Source organism: Musca autumnalis, unplaced genomic scaffold, assembly GCF_047663935.1.
Source record: "Musca autumnalis isolate F117 unplaced genomic scaffold, ASM4766393v1 scaffold_1, whole genome shotgun sequence".
Lineage (NCBI taxonomy): Eukaryota > Metazoa > Arthropoda > Insecta > Diptera > Muscidae > Musca > Musca autumnalis.
In genome coordinates this window covers 226,156,995-226,179,792 of record NW_027411644.1, presented here as the reverse complement: position 1 = coordinate 226,179,792, position 22,798 = coordinate 226,156,995, and the positions used below count along the sequence as shown (strand labels likewise).

At 35.5% G+C, this 22,798-nt stretch overlaps 1 protein-coding gene and 1 long non-coding RNA gene across 2 annotated transcripts; one reads left to right on the top strand and one right to left on the bottom strand.

The window, feature by feature from the left end:
• The first annotated feature begins 295 nt into the window (after window positions 1–295).
• Window positions 296–10,889, top strand: LOC141389184 (general odorant-binding protein 83a-like). Its single transcript, XM_073960316.1, has 5 exons — window positions 296–434; window positions 501–1,020; window positions 9,725–9,800; window positions 10,373–10,629; window positions 10,705–10,889. The coding sequence occupies exons 2-5, from the start codon at window positions 925–927 to the stop codon at window positions 10,720–10,722; spliced, it is 447 nt and encodes a 148-aa protein (XP_073816417.1). The 5' UTR covers window positions 296–434; window positions 501–924; the 3' UTR covers window positions 10,723–10,889.
• Window positions 10,890–12,534: 1,645 nt separating this feature from the next.
• Window positions 12,535–21,910, bottom strand: LOC141389185 (uncharacterized). The gene is made up of 2 exons (XR_012409001.1): window positions 21,795–21,910; window positions 12,535–13,687 (listed from the first exon to the last, which is right to left on the bottom strand). It is a non-coding gene; the product is annotated as an uncharacterized lncRNA (long non-coding RNA).
• Window positions 21,911–22,798: the final 888 nt, after the last annotated feature.

Sequence of the window (22,798 nt, the reverse complement as noted above, 5' to 3'; positions counted from 1 at the left end):
TCTTATTGAAATATTTGTTCATTAATAACATATTTTGGATAATGAAATGCTTTTCGCAAAGAATTTACTTGAATTCCATTTAGATACATTATGAATTGCAAATAGGCAATATTGGTAAATTTTAAGCTTTTATTAAAAATTATTTCTAAGAGTTATTGCAAAAAGCAATGTATCAAAAAGTATATTTTTCATTTAATAACTTAGTAGGTATTTAATGCTTCTATGCGATTCGATTACTTTTTGGAATTACTCATCCATAAACGATTGCATTTTTCTCACACATACCTAGGTGCATACTCGTATATAAGTAGTGTGCTTGTGTAAGCAAACGAACAAAATATTAGTTGTGTGATACAAAACTAGAAATTACTTAAATATATTGAACATTTGAAAATCTCATACGCATTAACGCTCCTACGAACAAACACAATACGGTAACCGCAAATACCAAATAAAACGTAAAAGTAAAATATTCTAAAGTTTACTTTCAAATAAAATAGACAACAACGCCAACGTATTTGGAGAATTTTTCAATAATTTTAATGTGTTTTGTGCCAACTTTGATTGCCTAACCATCATCCAAAACGGGCAACTATATCCTGCCACCTGATTACTGGAATACTTAACGACAAAAGTGCTGTAAACTTGGTTGACCATAAAAGTTGCCACAACTTTAGTACATTCAAGCTAACACCAATTGCCGGCCACCAACTCCATAAAATCTTGTCCAAATCACAAATATCTTTTGGCAACGTTTTAGCCTTTATGTGGCGGTGGTGACCAACATCATAATACGGTAAAAGACTAACAAACAGACAGTTAGAAGTTGCCATCATATCTAGCCTAAAGTCCGTTGGAACATAACCAATATTATTACAGTCATAATTTTGGTGTGCTGTGTGGATTCAAGGACATAACTCCATAATGAGAGCAGTAGCATTGCTTTATGGCATATTACTTGTGGCCATAATCTTTATGGTCGGTGCACAAAGTCAGACTGTTCCACGTCGAGATGAAACCGTAAGTTGTTGTTATTTGTGGCATGCATTCATATATGCATTGTTAACATACATACATACATACATACAAATATAAGTATTTGAATTAGACGATCCCTAAAAAATAAGCATTTAAATGCAATATTATGATTTATTCCCTTTTATTCTAATGAGGAGCATATGACCACAAAAAAACTAAAATGAAATGAAAAAATGTGTGGACCACTACTTTATTTTACTCAAAATTTTAGTGTACATATCCCTCATTTTCTCAAAGAGTGGCAAAAAAATCCAATTTCTAGAAAAACGCGTTTTAATTTGTCAATTGAAATTTGACTTCCCAACATAAAAACATTTTAAACAAAAACTAAAATAACTTGGACCATATTTTGCCAACAGATAGCCAGATATCAGTGCAAAATTTCTGGCCAAGATCAAGCATGATTTGAAGTGTTTGAATGCTTCATAAACTAAACTAAACAAATTTTGTGTTGAATTATGCGAAACTCTAGTATATGAGCTGTAACTCGTCGAGTTTGCAAATAAAAAAAGTCGTCGAAGAAACAGAAATTGCTAATTCAGAAACCGAAAATGTTCGTCTTATTGATGAAATGAAAAATATTTTACAACAGAAAACTGTTATTTTTGGTTCAGTCTAATGTGCATAAATAAATACCATATATGCACATATAAACTATATTGTACAGTGTTTTAGGAAGGAAAAACGGCTTAGGTTTAAATTTTTAAAGATATAATTTAAAAAATTAATTTTTATAATTTAATTTACATTGTCCCAGATCTATTTGGATAAGCAATACAATGGAATAATTGAATGATCTCAGGCGGAGCCAGGCTGGGATTGGAACTTGGGTCTCTTACAACCATGTGACACGGTTGCCGGCGTCTCAGCGTTCTGAGCCACCCATCAACCTGTCAAAGCTTCCAATGACAAATATTGTTGATCAAATCTTGTGATACGGAAGAACAAATACTTACACAGATGGAAAAATTGCCATAGTATTTGTATAACAGCATTGAAAAACAGGATTGTCAACCAAGTCGAACCATTTTTAGTATATATATAGTCGAACTATAATATATAAAATTTCCGAATGATTTACGTATAAATGCAAGTTTCGCAGCTTAGCCTTCCTTCACCCACTAAAAAAACTTTGTAATATGCCTGATGAGTGGACTGTATCACCCGTGAAACGTAGCATAATGGTTGAATGTGTGGGACTTCCGTGAACTCCTGATTTTGAATACTCCTCTTAGGGCATAACAGTTCAGTTTAAATATCACTATAAAATGACCTTCGCATTAGTAAGGCAAACATAAAACAGAGATATTCCCTCGGCCTATGTGAATTGAAACTTTCATATACGGACTGATCGAATGTATTTAGGGTCTTTTCAGAATTTTGTGGCCCTTTTTGGACTTTTCAACCTGCCGACAAAAATGCGAATTAGGATTAAAGTTCAGAAGTGTTGCGCAGGAGGTTCTTAAAGGAATGGACCGACTTGGCCCATTACGGAAGTGTATCTTATTTTGAGAGTCATATCCTTTCGATAGGTATGGTCATTTCAGTGGGTCATTGTATAACTTTCTGACCAGTATGTCAGGAAGCATGGACTTGTCCAAGGAAAACATAAAATCGATGTAAACACCACCACAATGGACAGCATTGTTATACATTTTTAAAGGATCTTCGAACAGACCCTAAACTGCTCTTAGACACAAATGAACTGAGATACCCTAAGAAGAGGACCGATATGTGTCATTTTAGAACCACGAAATCCGTTTCAGACAATTTGGTGTCGATTTAGCAATGTTCGTCCGTCGTCTGTCGGTCTGTCTGACTGGTCTTCGTAAAACTTTGTCCAAACTTAGCTTATATTCCAAGATGGGTCATATCGGTCCACACCTTCGGGTACATCCCCCATAAAAATTCAAAACTTTTCGCTAAAATGGTGTGCACGACAACTCTCGAAGGCAGTATCCAACTGATCAGGGACCTATTCCACGAAACAACTTATCGCTTTACTTAGCACTTACCAAGTGATAATTTTTTTTGTTCCACAAAATTACTTTTCAGTTTCTTTTTGTACTTAGCAAATTTGACTATCAGTGTTCTCTTTCGCAAAGTGATTGTGCTCTCTTGCTTAATTTTTCCGCCATCTTGGCAAATCTCTCCGTCCTCTTGCAAAGTGTGGATGCTATTTGTTCCACAGAATTTGTAATTATCATTGCATTATTTTCTACTTGGCAATGATAAATAAGACATGTAAAAATGGGACGCGAGAACAAAAATGAAAAGAAACTGGTATTATTAAAAGTAAGAAAGGAAAAAAATAAAAATTAAAAAAATAAAAATAAAATTAACATAAAACACCAATAAAAATAAAATGGAAATAAAATAAAATAAAATAAAAATAAAAAACTCTGAAATAGAGTTTAGTTTAAGTGATTTGTGGGGTGGGGAGGTTGGAAGTTCGGAGTGTTGCTGTTCGCAGGGTGGAAGTTCAGAGGCGTGTGGTTGGCACAGTGGAAGTTCTGAGGGTGGAAGTGGGGAGAGGGATGTTCAGAGGGGGTGGATCCTTATAATTTCTTGTCATTACCGTGTTTTCAATATTTTCGAACAAAATCTACCTTCGTAAGGTTTTAAAAACTTTACTTATTTTAACAATGTACATTGGCAAAGAGAACGGGATAGACGTTAGACAAACTTATCAAAATTTGGTCTGCAAAAACAAAATGCAAATTTTTCTGTGGAACGAAAGAGAACACTTTTTGCAAAATTTTAGTAAAATACACTTTACAGTTACAACTTTTCACTTAGCGGTAGAGGACGTTTGTGGAACAAAAATAGAAAAGAGAGCAACATTTTTTTTGAAATCTTAACAAACTCAACGTATCATTGGCAATTTATCACTTCTGTGGAACGGAAAAGTTTGCAAATTGTCAAAAATATTGCTAAGTGCAACATGATAAGTTCATAAGTTGTTTCGTGGAATAGGGCCCAGGTCCATACATTTCACAAAGTAATATTTCTGTAAGGCATAGATCAGGTTCGAATATGGAGTCTATCGTTTCACTCCTTCGGGTACCACCCACAAAAAATTTGGGAAAAGTTCAGTTTAAGGCCTGTTCTCGAATCGCTTTGATTTTTTTGCAACAGTTCGTATTCGCTGTCCTCATTACGACGGTACAAGTTTTAACAGAGGCAAGTCCATACTTCCTGAGAAAATAGACCGAAAGATGTAAAAGAAATCACTATGGCACCATGTGTAGTAGTTGTAGCGCATGGTAACTCACGAACGGGTCAACCGATTGAGTCCAAAATTTGTAATATTTTGTCCAAACCTATCTCCTCCACAAAAGCTAAAAAAAATTTTCTTTAAAATGGTGCGCATGATAACTTTCGAAAGCAGTAACAAATTACGTCCATACATAGATCTGGTTCGAAGATGATCTATATATGTCAACTCATTAGGGTAGCTCCCACAAAATATTTCGGAAAAATGCAGTTTAGTAGCTGCTCTCAAATTCCTTTGATTTTATTGTAATAACTTGTAGTAGCTGCCTCATTTGGACGGTACAAGTACTTTTTAGTCCACATACATATACATTACACGGTGCTCTTGAATCAAATTTAAATGGAAGGTGTTTACACCTGGGGAATTTTCGGGGATTCTGAAACTACAATGTTCATAGATGAGAAAAATCAAAAAACAAAAAAAAATCGCCGGAGCGCTTTTTAAATAAATTAAATAAAAATGTTGTAGCTGTCAAAATTCTCTACAAGATTGACCTTAATGATATTTTCGTAGGTTTTACAACTTTTGAGATATAGAAGTTGAAATTGGGACAATACAAATTCAATTCAATTCTGTATCGTCTCCTTATAAAACAATGTCATGACTGCAATTTCCCAACTTAAACTTGTATATCTAAAAAAATGGTACAACCTAGGAAAAATTACATACGTCAGTCTTGTAGAGAATTTTCACAGCTATAAGATTTTCTCAGGTCCCATGCCGAGAAGACTTGCCGTATTCAAGCAAAATCGCGAAACCCTAACAAACAAAACCTAAAAATGTAAACTGAGCTTCTTTATCTCAAAAATGGTACAGCCTGAGAACAAATCATAAGCGTCAATCATGTAGAGAATTTTCACAGCTACAAAATTTTCCTTAGCTCTATTTAGATTGGACTTGCGGTTTCCAAGCAAAATCGTGAAAACCTAAAAAACACCTAAAATGTGAATTTTGACCGCGATTTATTTAAAAATCCATACAGCTTTTTTCTTGTTTTTGGATTTTTCTCATCTATGAAAATTGCTGTTTCAGAATTCACAAAAACTTCCCCTGTGTAAGCGGTTTTCTTTAAAACTTAGTTAAGGCGCCCCCTTCATTACATTGTTTTATAAGGGGGGGATACAGTCAGTGCATTGTAGAGAATTTTTACAGCTACAACATTTTCTTTATGTCCAGTTAGATAGGACTTGCGGTTTCTAAGCAAAATCGTGAAAACATAAACAGCCCCTAAAAATGTCAACTTGAATCGCGATTTATTTAAAAAGCGCTCCGGCGATTTTTTTTTTTTTTTTGTTTTTTGATTTTTCTCATCTATTACCATTGTAGTTTCAGAATCCGCAAAAACTTCCCAGGTGTAAGCACCTTTCATTTAAATTTGATTCAAGAGCACCGTGATTATACTTCCATAAGCATCTGGATTTGTTTGAAAGTTGTGGTTTTTAACCACTTTTAACCCTAAATGCCAAATGACAACCCAATGTCGTTTTATAAGGGCTTTTCCAAAAGGGTGCACTTATGTCCAAAACTTTTCGCGGAGATGTTTTTTGATCACTACGAATCCAAAATGATAAATTACTACAAATTTTAACCGAAAATTTAGATACACACTTAAAAACGTAGTCCTATGTCCACATTTTTGTAGATTCGTTTTTTTTCGCTCAGAATATGTAGTTTAAACCTTTAGAATACCTCCAAAACATGGGCATATATTCACAATTTTTGGTGGAGAAGTTTTTTGACCATTTCGAACCATAAAAGCCAAAATATTTCTAGTTCGATCTAAAAATTTAGATTAATACGTCAAAATATCCGAAAGTGGGTGGTTCCGTTTACGTGGGGCCACAATTAAATGTGAGCCTATGACCATAATTGTAGGCTAGAAAGGGTATATACACGTTTATACGGGCAAAATGTGCCTCATCGAAATAATGGTTTTAGACCCCAAGTATGTTTGGACGAAATGTGTTTCCGACAATTTGGAGTCGATTTAGCAATGTCCGTCCGTTTGTCTGTCTGCCTGGCCGGTGTGAACGGATGAACCGATTTGTTCCAAAATTTGGCTTTCGCAATATTTTGTCCAACTTAGTTTAAGCTCGAACATGGGTTATATCGGTCCACTCCTTCCGGTACCTCCCCCACAAAAGTTCGAAAATGTTCGAACAATTTGTGCGCACGATAACTCTTGAAGGGAGTAACCGATTTGGTCCATACTTTGTACATCGTTAAATTTCTACCAAACTTGGATAAGGTTCTAATATGGACTCAGTCGGTCCATACCTTCGGGTACCTCCCACACAAAAATTCGGAAAAGTTCAGTTTAGGGCCAGTTTTAGAATCACTCGGATTTTTGAGGTAACAACTTGTATTCACTGCCCCCCATACGACGGTACAATTTTCATTAGGGGCAAGTCCATACTTCCTGACAAAATATCCAGAAAGTTACAAAAAACTCCGATGACACCATGTGTAGTTGTTGGAGCGCAAGGTAACTCTTGAACGGATCTGTCGATTCGGTCCAAAAATTTGGCCTTCGTAATATTTTGTCCAAACTTACTATAAGTACGAAAATAAGCCATATCGGTCCACTCCTTCATGTACCTCCCCCACAAAAGTTCAAAAATGTTCGAAAAAATTGTGAGTACGATAACTCTTGAAGGAAGTGACCGATTTGGTCCGTACTTTGCACATCTTAATATATCTACCAGATATAGATCAGATTAAAATATGGACCACTCTTTTGGGTACCTCCCACACAGAATTTCGGATAAGTTCACTTTAAGACCTGTTCTCAAATCGCTTTGATTTATGTTGAAGCAACTTGCATTCCCTGCCTCTAATACCACGGTAAAAGATTTGTCAGTGGCAAGTCCATACCCCCAATGGCACCATATGTAGTGGTTCGAGATCACGATAACTCTCGAATTGATTTGGTAAAAAACAAGTAAAAAAGTATCAGTCGGCTTTGCCGACAGAGATATACCCTCAGCCTGTGTATATTGAAACAATTTTTTCCCAAAACACGTATGTATTTAGTGGGTTTAAAAATTTTGGGCGTTTGAACCGACAAAAAATTTGATTAGGATTAAAGATCAAAAGTTATGCGGAGGAGATACTAAAAGGAATGGATCGACATTGACCGTTATGGAAGTGGATCTCCAGCCACTACATATGGTGCCGTAGGGGGGTTTTTACACTCTTCGGGCTGTTTGCTCAAGAAGTACGGACTTGCCCCTAAAAAAACTCTTTCCTTCGTAATTGAGGCAGCGAATGCAAGTTGCTTCAACAAAAATCAAAGTGATTCGATATGAGGTCTTAAAGTGAACTTATCCGAAATTTTGTGTGGGAGGTACCGGATGGAGTAGACAAATATAGTCCATATTTAAACCTGATCCATATCTGGTAGATATATTAGGATGTGTAAAGTATCGACCAATTCGGCCACTCCCTTCAATAGTTACCGTACGAACAATTTTTCCGAACATTTTTGAACTTTTGTGGGGGAGGTACCTGAAGGAGTGGACCGATGTGGCTTATCTTCAAACTTAAACTATGTTTGGACAAAATATTACTAAGGCCATATTTTGGACCGAATCGGCAGATCCGTTCGAGAGTTATCTTGAGCTCCAACCCCTCACACGGAGTCATAGGGGTTTTTTGCAACTTTCATGCTATTTTCTCAGGAAGTATGGACTTGCCCCTGATGGTACATGTACCGTCGTATGGAGGGCAGTGAATACAAGTTTCTAAAACAAAAATCAAAGCGATTCGAGAGATGGCCCGAAACTGAACTTTTCCGAAATTTTGTGTGGGAGGTACCCGAAGGAGTGGACGTATTGAGACCATATTGGAACCTCATATTACCCTGGTAGAAAGTTTACGCTATACAAAGTATGGACCAAATCGGTCACTCCCTTCAAGAGTTATCGTGCGCACAAACTTTCCGAACATTTTCGAACCTTTGTGGGGGAGGTACCGGAAGGAGTGGACCGATATAGCCCATGTTCGAACTTAAACTAAGTTTGGGCAAAATATTACGAAAGCCAAAATTTGAACCGAATCGGTTCATCCGTTCGAGAGTTATCGTGCGCTCCAGCCAGCAGGACAGACAGACAGACAGACGGACGGACATGGCTAGATCGACTCCAAATTGTCTGAAACACATTTCGTCCAAACATACTTGGGTCTAAAACCATTATTTCGATGAGGCACATTTTCATCGTATCAAAGTGTATATACCCTCCATAGCCTAAAGGCTGAGGGTATAAAAAATTGGCCTTCGTCATATTTTGTCTAAACTTAGTTGCAGTTCGAAGATGGGCAATACCGGTCCACAACCTCCGGTGCTTCCCCCCAATATTTAAAAAATGTCACTAAAATGGTATGCACGAAATCCCTTGGACAGGGCAACTCATTTGGTCCAAACTTTGGATCTTCCAATACAAAAGTTCAACATTTCTGTGTAAGTATAGTTTAGGGTTTGTTCGAAGATCTTTTGGAAATGTATACCGATGCTATACGGTTGTGGTCCTGTATACAACGATATTATGTTTTCGGTGGGCAAATCCATGCTTCCTGATATACTGGTCCAAAAGTTATACGATGACCCACTGAAATGGCTAGTGGGCGCGAAAGCTATCGAAAAATATGACTCCCAAAATAAGACCCACTTCCATAATGGATTATGTCGGTCCGTTCTTACAAGTACCTGCTCCGCAACACTTTTGAACTTCAATCCTAATCCACATTTTTGTCGGCAAATTCAAATGGCCAAAAAGGGCAACAAAATTCTGAAAAGATACTAAATACATTCGATCTATCCGTAGATGACAGTTTCAATTCACATAGGCTGAGGGTATATCTCTGTCGGCAAAGCCGACTGTTACTTTTTTACTTGTTTATTTATCATATTGGCGTTGCATTTTAAAATCATTTGGACTCATTTAGCCACATGTGCAACTGCTTAAGAATTTTATGTGAATTTATGTATTTTCATAAAGATATGTATGCATTTACTTTGCGGTTTATATGGTTTCTGCAGTCCATTTCAGCCATCATCATGATTATATGTACATATTTATGTATGAATGTATCTCTGTTTGCTACTATAAATTTATATTTTTGTACACTTTATATGCTTCTTCATATTTTTTTTTCTCAGTTTTCTGTCATTTCATTTATGGATTTCTTTGGCAATTGCACTATCTCTACTGTTTACTATACAACGGACATGACATATTGACTTTTCCGTTGTTTCGAAATGGGGTAACATGTGCCAAAAATATCTTCAAATTCGTGGAAGGATTTTATTTTAAAGCCCCACATATGGTTTAAACATTTTATTTTCTCTTTCACTTAATGAAGGGAATGAAGTTATGAAAAAATTAATGTATTTCATTTTTTTATTTGCAGTATCCACCACCGGAACTATTGGCTAAACTTAGACCGGTGCATGACACATGTGTGACGAAAACTGGTGTAACTGATGGTATGTTATTATGGAGAGAGATTGTATTGGAATAAAAATAAAGTATTTATTAAAAGGGTCTTTGAGTTGACAACGTAAGATGTGATCTTTTGCCCTCTTCCAAACATGTTGGTGTATCCACATTCCAGAGTATAACTAATCTTGATAGCTAATTTAATATATGTAATCATATTAGGATAAAACATTACCAATTTGATGAGGACAGAAGTTCTCTAGAAATTGTGATCGAGGTGGTCACTCCAACCACCAGGAAAATAAATAAATTTATCTAGAACTTCTATCACAATGAGGTCAGATTTATTCTGAATTCCAAACATGTAAATTGCGAAAGTAAAAATAAAAGGTGAATAACATTACAAACTTTTCGAAGTGCTGCAATCTGGGGGGGAGTAATGTATAAAACAACTAAACCATTTTTTTCTTTCTTTCAATTCGTCGAGCAAATTTTTCACAAGTTAAACTCTTGCCAAATTCCTATTGCATGGAGACCTCATATATAGATTTTCATTTGCATTTTTTATATCCCATTTTTGTGTGTTTTTTACCCAATCATCTTCTTATACCTGTTCTAGAGGCAATTAAAAAGTTCAGCGATGAGGAAATACATGAGGACGAACTGCTCAAGTGTTACATGTATTGTGTATTCGACGAAATGGATGTGTTGCATGACGACGGTGAGGTACACCTGGAAAAGGTATTGGATTTGATGCCCGATTCCATGCATGACTTGGCAGTAAACATGGGCAAAAAATGTCTTTATCCAAAGGGTGATACAACCTGTGAGAGAGCATTTTGGTTGCACAGTTGTTGGAAAAGAGCTGATCCTGTGGTAAGTGTCAACTATGTTAGTTAAACAATTAATGTCAATTAGTAACGAAACACCTTCCTTCAATAACAATTTCAGCACTACTTTTTGGTATAACTTATTTTACTGGTGACAGATGAGAAATAAAAGAATTACAAGAACATAAGTTTCGTGGAATACACCAACACATTCAAGGGGTTTGGTAAAATGTATATTTTAAATTGAATTATTTTATATATGTAAATAAAAATAAAATTGATTTAATTCTGAGAATTTGTTAATAACAGCACAGAGTACTTTTTTTTTTTTTTTTGAAACGACAAAAATATATGATGCGTCTATTTCTGGAGATGCCAGAGTAAGCATTATAAATAAACTTTATTTGTTAAGCTTGATTTCCAAAAGGGGCCGACCATGTGATACCCTACACAACTATCCCTGTGTTTTCACCTATTTGACCAAAATAATCAATATTTAATTTTATATTTGACTACTGTCGATACCTACTTGGTACGAGGGCTGCACAAAAACCCCTGGCATATGTAATACCGCGTATTGCCTGGCGCCATTTGAATTTTTTTTGGAAAGTTTGATAGTTTTTAGTCCAGACTCACTCAGGAAGGTTTATCGTACGACCATGTTATGTGTTGTTTGCAGTGACTTGAAAAAAGCACTCTTTGCAAAAACAAATGGAATTTACTTTTGAAAATTTTCGTCCATGAATTTTTCACAAATTTCGACGTGGATAATCACCGCAAGAGTGTATCGATCAAATTAAATCTTTGTATGTCGATAAAGGACCTTCCTATAGGACTATGAAAAACTGGTTTAATGAATTCAACCGTGGTCGGCACTCGCCAAAAAACAAATGTCGTGAGGGTCGCCCAAAATCGGTCGTTGATAATGCGAGATCGCCATGTTATACATCGTGAGATATAGGTATCCTTGGGCATTTCTTCCACCTACTAACATTTGATATTGCATAAACACATCGACGTAAAAATGGATTTTCGTTAGATCCAACAAAATTGGACAATCGCTAAAAAAGGCTCCTGTGAATTGGTTCAAAGAAATTGTTCATAAAATCGATCGTGTTGCTTTAAACGACGTTTATAAGATCGTCATAGACGACGAATCTAGCATCTATGCTTTGGAGGCTGAAACAAACAGGAATCGACCGTTTGCGTCTTCGAAAGCGAGCCAAATGAAACGAAAATTGTTGATGTAAGAAACACTTCGAAGCAAAATGTTACCTGTTTCTTCAGAAAAACTGACGGTGTGGCGACTATACGGCTTGAGAAATATAGGACGGTTAATTCTGAGTGTTACACTATAATTTGTTTGCCTGAAGTCTCCTGAGAAATTCGAAAAACGAACAAGAGAAGACAAATCATTCTGCATCATGACAATGTGGGCTCTCCCACATCGATTCAAACCAGCGCACAGTGCAAAATATGAGCACTTTAGCGGAACTTTACTAATAACTTTTAAAGGAAAAGGTGTAGATTCCTAAAATTTTGCACAAATGTTTCTTATATTAGTGGACAGTGTGGGGCTCAAATTGGGCCACGTAGACCCGCGGTTTCCTGTACGCTCATGTAACGGTGGCTGACGTTTTTACGTTTTATATTCATTTTTCAATCGATTTTGATGCAAATTGATATATTGAGTTTTCAGCGGATAGAAAACTTATGTACAGAATATTTTCAATATAGGTTCGCGTTTTGGAAAAGCCCCCACATGCCGGGTTCCCTCATATTGGGTATTTTAAAGGTTAAAGACAAAAATTGCAGCCGATTTTTATGCAAATGTAAATTTTAAGATGTTAGCGAATAAAAAACCTCCTCACACAAAAGCTGTCAACATAGGTCCACTTCTGGGTGAAGCCCCACAACCCTACATGTCTATTAAGGAGTAAAATGTCAATATTTTTTGTTTTCGATTGTATCTATAATGTTTATTGGTCCATTCAGCAGGTCTGCACCATTAATTTTGTTGATAATGTCTTTCAGATCAAGTTCAGGTCTGCACTGCATTACAATTTTTAACGTATTTTGGTATATGCACCGCAGCATCTAAACATTTTGCACTATATGTAAATCACCAATATTTAGAGGTCAAAACTATGACAAATTGCGAGGGGTTTCTTAATTTTACAGAGATTATAATTGTTACAATTAGTGAGTCCATTTCTTCAAAACACAGTCAATAATGGCATTCATTGTCGCTTTTACCTTCCACTTTTGGAAAATGCAACTGAATGAAATTCCCGAAGTCTTTTTAGAAAATCTTGAATATCTCCAAAGACCGCGCGATACCGCAGCAGTTTTATAGCTTTGCAAACAGAGGAGAATCCAATCTTTCAGATTATATATATCATAACACGTGAATGTACGGAACTCACTTTTGAAATGTCCACGGAAAATAAAAATTATAATTTTGAATACTTCAAAAAATCACTTCTTTCCGACTAAAATTGCACGAAAACAATAATGGTTTTTTGCATTGTTTTAAAGGGTAAAATATCATAATTGTTTTGTAAAATATTAAGAAAAATAAATCATGGCATACTGACTTACCATTTGTCCGCGCCACTCCATTTTTTTAATGAATCAAAAATACATTTCTTACAAAAAAAAAAAAAAAAAAATATTAAACAAAAGTGCAACGTTAAGTGCATTTTTTAGTCGTTTCGTGGAGTAAATCGGCAAACTGTGTATGGACCATTTGCAGTGGAGTACTTAGCTAACGAATTCGATAAAAGTTTAATTAATTTCATGTACTTTGAAAATCCCTTAAAGTTCCACTAAACTTCCCAAATTTCGCACTGTGCAGCGCCTGTTTGACCGGACAAAATGTGGAATTGATGGGTCCTCCGCCGTACAGCCTTGACTGGAGATCCAATGACTTCATTTGATTTGAAAACACACATCGATTCAAACCAGCGCCTGTTTGACCGGACAAAACGTCGTAATTGATGGGTCCTCCGCCGTATAGCCTTGACTGGAGATCCAATGAATTCATTTGATTCTAGAATATCAAGAAAAAAGGCGCGGTCAACGGTTTTCGTAGCCAGAAGTTGCTGAAAAAGTGTTCAAAAACCATGTTTTAGAGGTGTCTCAATCGTGGTGGAAAAAGAGATTTAGCAATTAGTTTGAGCGCATGAAAAAGCGTATAAATCATGCTGGAGACTACTTAAGAAAACAATAAAACTATTCTTGATGATAAATATTCGCGTATTCATTGTTAGGCCAGATAGTTATCGTTCAGCCCTCGTACTGATTGAAAGCCTTGCTGATCTTCTTGATTGGCATTTAACATATCTTTAACACGTTTGCGGACGTGAATGCTATAGCATTCCGATGCAAAATGACGTGTCAGCCAATTTATGTTCATTTACTTGTATACAATCTTAAGTTTTGGTGATTAATATACATAATACGATTTATTTCAACAAGATACATTCTATAATAAATAAAATAATAATAATAATCAATAATTAATAAAAAAAAACAAAAAAACTAATTTCGAAAATAATTGGGAGTCATTTTTTTCACCTCTCTGAATTTGCTTGCGTCCGCGAACATGTTAATACACCAAATATAAGCAGAGATATTTCTCATTAAAGTAAAAACTTCAAAATATTAAAAGTGTGATAGCTTAGCGCCTTTTGAAATAACTCTGATATTTTACCATAAATGCCATATTTTGAATTAATTTAAAGCTCAAATGGTTTAGTTTCATTATGAAACTCTCTCATATCTCGAACAGAAGCAGAAATATCTGACATAGAACTAAAATTATATAAATTGGAAATTGGGATATCCCTGCATCTTTTTCAGCATCACAAGCATTTAACCAATATTGGTAACGTAATTGGGAACATTTTAAAACTCAGAATGTCTTCATTGTTGAAACGCATCCAACCAAAGCTGAGATACAATTCAAATAAAACAAGTAAAAACGGCGTTAAGTTCGGCCCGGCCGAACTTGTATTGAAGTAAAATGGAACACTTAGTTTCCTTTCGTTTATGAAGAAAAATAAATACCAAATTTTAGTACCAAAGTTCGGTAAAACAGTTTGGCTAACCTTCAAAATACCAAAATTCGGAAGTTACAGTTCTATGGGTGATATATCAAAACGTCAATCTATACCTACAAACGTTTAATCCCCCAAATGAAGACCAAATACCAAATTTAAGACATTTCGGTGGAATATTAAAGCCACCACCTGAAAAATACCGGAAATAGGGAAGTGCCGTTCTATGGGGCAGTACTAAGGTGTGGATCTTTACCGATAAGTTTCTGGGGGAAAGTTTTATACACCCAATGAAGACTATATACCAAATTTCAGCCATTTCTGAGGAATATTGAGGCCACATCCTTCAAAACACCGAAAATCGGGAGGTTCCGTTCTATTGGGGCTACACGAAGGCACGGACCTATACCGACAAATTTCATATGAATAATTTAGTACCCCAAATGAAGACCAAATACCAAATTTCAGCAATTTCGGTGGATTATTGTGGCCACAGCCTTCAAAATACCGAAAATCGGGAGGTACCGTTCTATGGGGGCAATATGAAGGCGTGGACCTATACCGACAAATTTCGGGGGGAAAGTTTTATACCCCCAACGAAGACTATATATCAAATTCCAGCCATTTCGGTGTAATAATGCGGCTAAAACCTTCAAAATGCAGAAAATCGGGTGGTACTGTTCTATGGGGGCTATATCAAATCGTGGACCGATATAGCCCATTTGCAATACCAATAATATATTGTGTTTTTCGTAGAATATCCCTGAAGATGACTGTCGATAACAGTCAAAATATTGGAAACAATACAACTTCAAAAACAATAAAATAAACATTGTTTTATTCGACCTTTAGCCAAACTAAATTCAGCAAAACATCATATGAATAATATACACTTCTATACCAAATTACAAAGCTCTATCTTAAAAATTGCGAGCTGTATCTTGATTTCAACAAACGGACGGACATTGTTACATCGACTTCGAATTTTACCATGATCAAGAATATACTTTATAGGGTCTCCGATGAATATTTCGATGTGTTACAAACGGAATGACAAATATAATTATACCATCCATGTTATGGTGGAGGGTATAAAAATCGGAAAGCGGAATGGGCGCCAACCTATTTTGCATCATAATAAAGGTGATATTTTCCTCATCCATTGACGGGCTTTGCTTTTGGAATACAACTACTAAAAGCAGAGATATTCACATAACAATAAAACTTTTAGTTTTTGTCCACATACGTTTTTTTGCCCATTCCGAAACCTGAATATTATCAGACCATCACCCATTAACCACCGATCAAAATTGCTTTCAAAAAAAATGGAAAAATGGTCAGACTTTGCTTTTGGAAAGTCCCCAATCGAATATTCGTTATTATAATTAAAATCGAAAAAATGGTTTTGCTTTTGGTATACCCCTTATAGACGCTGAGATATTTGCTTTGGAATAAAACGTTGGTTTTTTCTCCAAATAAGTTTTTTTTCCTATTCCGACCTCTAAATACGAGTATTATCCGACCATCACCAATTCCAACAACATACTCACAGCTAACTGTGTTGATGTGATTTCAACTTACATAAATCGATGATTTCTTAGTTGAATCGTGCTGTCAGCTTGCAAATATTTTGTTCTGGTGTTTTTTTGAAAACGCCGAAAAGTGAGCATTATTCTGCTTAAAGAGTTCAGGTTTTCACTAGAAAAACCATCATTTCAAAAACTGAAAAGCCAATTGATAATTCCCTTCGCCGGGATGAAATCATGATATTGGTAGCGTTCAGTAAATTTTTCAGGCTGTCAGTGCGTTTTGTGAACATTACTCTCTGTAAAGAAAGTAATGATGAAGTTAAGCCAATGGGGGACTTAAGCAAACAAAAGTATAATTGTAAAAGATAATAATTAAACATTGTTGGAATTGAATTACTACATACATATGTACATTAGGGCTATAACCAAAAAAATACCACCACATAGCCGTGTAGAGCATGGAAAACTATTATGAAATACGGTGTCAATTTTTCTCTATCGCGAAAAAAGTTTCCGCACCAAATGCATGGAAGTTCAGAAATGCATTTTTTAATTTTATCTGTCATAACAACATATTTGCTTTTCATTAAAATTTTAATTTTTTTGTAATCTAATTTAAAATCATTATCAAAGCGTTCTGGACCAATTTGTTCTCAAATCGCGCCATTTCGGACCATATTAGGATTTTTTGACACTATTGCAATTTTTGGTTTTTCTTTATTTATGTTTATATTTTTTGTACCTGTCGGACAAGAGAATATGGGGTCATTTGCAAAGAATGCGCGAATGTTACAGGCTGTTTTTGTTGACTTTGCCGGGAGAATCGTATTTGTTTTCTACAAAAATACAACACCATGTGGGGAATTTTGTCCTAATAATGAAAACGCGTTTCTAAGATCGATTCGATGAAAAAAGTTTCAGCACCGACCGCAATTACATACTAAAACCCTTTTGATATTTTTTCTACTTATAATTTTAAATTTGCTTTGTTTGAATAAATATTTATAGACAAAAATACATTTCTCATAAGCAAAGTCATTAAAAACGGTCTGTAACTTTCGCGAATTTGTTGCAAATGACACCATATTCTCTTGTCCGTTAGGTACAAAAATATAAACATAAAATTTGCGAGTTTATAAAGAAAAACCAAAAATTGCAATAGTGTAAAAAAATCGTAATATGGTCCGAAATGGCGCGATTTGAGAACAAATTGGTCCAGAACGCTTTGATAATGATTTTAAATTAGATTACAAAAAAAAAAAAAATAAAAATTTTAATGAAAAGCAAACATGTTGTTATAACAGATAAAATTAAAAAATGCATTACTGAACTTCAATGCATTTGGTGCGGAAACTTTTTTTGCGATAGAGAAAAAATTACACCTTATTTCATAATAGTTTTTCATGCTCTACACGGCTATGTGGTGGTATTTTCGATATCTGCAAATAAAGTGCAAAAAGTTATATCCCTAATGTACATATATGCCTATGAAAGTCAACTCGATCGGGCTATTACTTTCTCTAAACAGATGGAAGGAACTTGTAGAAAGAATTGCATGCACCTCAGTGAGGAAAACAAACGTGAAGTCCGATCAACCAACATTTTTTGTGATTAAAGATTGTGTCCCAAAAACTTCGGACCGAAGATCTCAAACAATACACCAAAAATCTGTTGGGACTACCGTTGATCATCTTCAGAATAATCGCCTAAACGAAATGTTATGATGGCGCCATATTTGAAGCCAGAGGTAATTGAGAAGATTTTATCGGTGCACGTTAGTTGATTACTCAGAAACGAGAAAAAGACGTTCCTTTTGGAGCAGGGACGCGCTTTTTGCAAAGACAGTATAGTGAGGGCGCCCATTGAGTTGTTTTTGCATTTGCTTCTCTCTCTCACTTACAGTGTAAGGGGTAGTTTTCACTATATGTAAATGTCATATGACATGAAATAAAAACATTCCATATCTACCCACGCAGGCAATGTGGAGACGTAATTTCATTACATTTTTACTGGTGTGGACGCACAAAGTAAATGGCGTAAGGAAAATCCCCAATATTGGCGACTATATAATGATGGAAAATTTCATGTCATATGACATTTACATATAGTGTAAACTACCCCTAAGTGAATGAAAACAAACAATAAACATCATGTGGTTGTTGTTTTCTTCACTCATACATACATACTAAAACATTGATGGAAATTCTTGGGCGACGCTGTTTTGGAATCAGTAATGCATGCAAAATGCTCACGCCCAAATAGATCAATAGCGCTGCAGTTTGACACAAAGAGGTTGACGATTTTCCTCAAAAAACACTAGCATATTTAGCATATTTTTGCATGTTTTTGATATTACCTCAAATATCGAAAAATTTACCCTCAAAACGTCTAGATCCAAAATTTGAGTCCAATCGGATAAGAAATAAAAAAACATGCTAAAATCCGGTGTCCACTTATTACCTTTCTCGTCAATTTGAGACGATCTCTATTGAATATCACAAAGGTTTACGACGTTTATTACTTTTTATAAGTTTTATACAGGTAAATGGCCTTGCTGACGTTTATAACTTTTAGAAAATTGTAATAAGGACCATCTCTGGCGGTTATTTCAAAACCAAAAATAAGTTTTGCCTATAAAGGCTAAACAAAGCAAATGGAAATGGGCTCTATGAAACAATTTTGGCTATGGCTTCTTAAAGAACACCTGAATCCTTCAGTCGTATACGTTTTTATAGAAACCTATATGTCTTCTCAAAGTAAATCCAAATTCTACTGATAGAAAGCATTACATCATAAGACATTCCCATAAAATATTCCGAAACTTCTTAAGGAAGCCCAAATCAAAAAAAAAAAAAAATTGGCGTCTTTAAAATAACAGGTCTTCTTATAGAATATCCTGAATCCTCCACTCGTATAGAAGATTTTGGTCTTATAAAATACCCTGGTCTTATAGCAGACTGACTATTCTCTTATATGAGAGCTTAAGTCTTTTACAGAAAAATTCGTATAACCTTTTCTTATTGTGGACCCTTATACTTTCTATAGAAGCCATATAGTCTTTTTGTAGGTTACCCCCATATTCTTATCAAATAATCTTCATATAGGTGACTCCTAGTCTTCTTAAGAAGACCTTCTTGTAGAAGATGCTACGTTTTCAATAAAAGACCCAAAGTCTTCTTATAGAAGACCCGAAGATTCTTATAGAAGTCCCGAAATCTTCTTTTAGAAGACCATACCATACCTTTAGTAGCACCGAATTTTTCTTACGAAAGACTTCTTATAGAAGACCCGAGGTTATCTTGTAAAAAAACGCGAAGGTCTCTTATATGAGACTCTAAGTCTTCGAAGACCCGAAACCTTCCTTTAGAAGACCCAAAGTCTTGTTATAGAAGACCTGAAGCCCTCTTATAGAACACCCGAAGTCTTTTTACAGAAAACCCGAAATCTTTTTATAGGAGACCTGAACTCTTCTTATAGGATACCCGAAGTCTTCTTATAGAAGACCCTAAATCGTTGTATAGAAGAACCGACGACTTCTTATAGAAGACCTGAATTTTTCTTACAGAAGACCGAGGTCTTCTTATGGAAGCATCGAAATTTTGTTATAAGAGACCCGAAGCCCTCGTATTCAAGACCCGAAGTCTTTCTATAAAAGACCCAAAATTTTTGTATAGAAGACCGGAAGATTCTTATAGAAAAGCCGAAGTCTTCTTATAGAAGACCCTACTTCTTCTACATCTCCTAATAGAAGCTCCTACGCCTTATTATAGAATATCCTACGTCTTCTTATAAAAAAACCATCGTCTTCTTACAGAAGACTTTGCGCCTTCTAATAGAGACTCTCAGTCTTCTTAAAGAGGACCCTAGGCCTGCTTATGAAATTAATACCCGAAGTCTTTCTATAATAGACCTCAAATTTTGGTATAGGAGACCTGAAGATTCTTATTGAAGACCCGAAGTCTCCTTATAGAAGACCCGAAGTCTCCTTATAGAAGACCCGAAGTCTCCTTATTGAAGATCCTACTTCTTCTAACAGAAGACTCTACATCTCCTAATAGAAGCTCCTACGTCTTCATTTAGAATATCCTACGTCTTCTTATAGAAAACCCTTACAGAAGACTCTACGTCTTCTAATTGAGACTCTTAGTCATCTTAACGAGGACCCCAGGTCTGTTTATAGAATCTCTTAAGTACTCTTATAAAAGATCCTACCTTTTCAATAGAAGACCCAATGTCTTCCTTTAAAAGAAGTCTGATTATAGAAGACCCGAAATCTTTTTATAGAATACAGGAAGTATTTTCATAGAAGACCCGAACACTTTTAAAAAATACCAGAAGTCTTATTATGGAAGACATAACATTTTCCTATAGATGACCCGAAGTCTTCTTATATAAATCTTTTCATGAAAGACCTTCTTATATAAATTTTTTCATAAAAGAACCGAAGTCTTTTTTTAGAAATATTTTTATAGAAGACCTAAAGTTTTCATATTGAACACCCGAATTCTTCTTATAGAAGCACCGAAATCTTTCTATGGAAGACACGAGGTCTTCTTATAAAAAAAAACCGAAGACTTCTTATAGAAGATCCGAAGTCTTTTTATAGATGACTTAAAGTTTTATTATAGAAGAGCCAAAGACTTCTTATAGAAGACTCAAAATCTTCATATAAAAGACATCAAGTTTTCTAATGTAGACCCGAAGTTTTTATAGAAAGCTGAAGTCTTATAGAAGAACCGAAATCTTCTTATAGAAAGCCCAAAGTCTTCTTTTTGGAGACCCTACTTCTTCTAACAGAATAAAAGATCATACATCTTCTTATGGAAGATCCTAGGCCTTCTAAATGAAGGCCCTATGTCTGGTAATAGAAGACCTTACCTCTCCTAATAGAGGACCTTTAGCCTTCTTACGAAACAAAAACTCAAGTCTTATAAAACACCTAAGTCTTCTCCTTATGGGATACTCATGTCTGCTTATAGGAGACCCTACCATAATTATTCTTATTCTTTTAGAAGAGCCTTTTTTCGCCAAAACTTTGGACATCGTAATATATCTTCCAGACATAGATCAGGTTGGAACATGGGCTATGTCGGTCAGACATGTCAACGGCGGCTCCTCTTCCAACGGTACACTCTACCGTATTAACTGAACTGACCGATTCGGCCAAAAATTTTCACATCATAAAATTTTTTCAAACGTACCTTTGGACAACTTCTTCTTCTACCCCACTCACATCAATTCGTTTTAAAGGCTGTTCGAGGATCATTTTGAAGTTTTCACTAAAGGTGCTCATAGTTTATCTATTCACAGCGATATAATGTTCCTTCGTGGGCAAGTCCGTACTTGCTACAGTGATTCTCAACCCTAACTTATCGTTGAGAAATCGCTGACCAGATTGTTTTGAATGCCATGCTTTCAGGTTCCATAAGCTATCTCAAGGTAGAGCCACCTGGTTCATCTGCTAATTCGTTTCCCATAATATTACTATCATACAAGTCTCTCCGTTATTAAGAATAGACCGAAAGTTTACGGTCCATGACTTCAGAGCTTTCTTTCTTGATAAATGGTAATCATTTCTTTCTATGACTATATGAATAATCTGATATTTATTTTTTGCTCACCCTTTTCTTTTAGCGGAATTCCTGTATTTTCCTACTATTGTATTTAGACAGGGACATAGTTGCAGCGCGTCCCACAACTGTTCTCCTTTCCTCCCTCCTTCTGCTTTGCAACGTCTGTAAAATTAAAACAAATAAGCGTAAAGTACGGACGGACCGAACTTTTTATACCCTCCACCATAAAATGCTCTGAACTAGGTCAGAAAATGCGTCTTGAAATGTCTTCAATTGGGCCCCACCTTTATGTCAAAGTGTGGACCTTTTTTGACAAGTTTTAATGGAGAAGTTTTGTTAACACTGGGAAACTCAAATGTCAAATGACATATACATAGATAGTTCGGTCAACACATGTAACTAAACTCCTGAAAACACATACCATACCATCATATGGGAGCTATATCAAAAAATGGACCTATGTTGACAATTTTTGGTGGAGAAGTTTTGTTACCACTGGAAACCACAAATGTTGAATTACATATGGTTCGGTCAAAAAGTTTAGCTAACATCCTCAAAAATACATAGACCTATTTTTAAAATTTTTGAGAATCCTACACTTAAAATTACAGGTAGTAGGTAGGAAACAAAAATTAGCCAACATCCTCAAAATACCGAAAATCGGGAAAATTTGTATATAGCGTCGTTAGCAAAACATTAACCCATGTAGACAATTTTTGTCCCGCTAGGAAAATTAAATGGCAAGTTACTGATAGTTCGGTTGTTGGGAGGTACCGTTATATGGGTGCTATACCAAAATAAACGGGGGCTATACCAAAACATGGGGTGCTATAGCCCATCTTCGAACTTGTTCTTGATATGAATAAAAAAGGTATAAGGGTGCACAATTATAGCGTTCTAGCTCAATTATTGTGGACGCTAAAGTGATTACAAGAGACCGACAGACGGATATGACTATATCGATTAAGAATTTTAACCTGATCAAGAATAACGCAAATAATTTCAATGCATGACATACTATGGTGCATGGTATAAGGGCAAGTTTAATGACG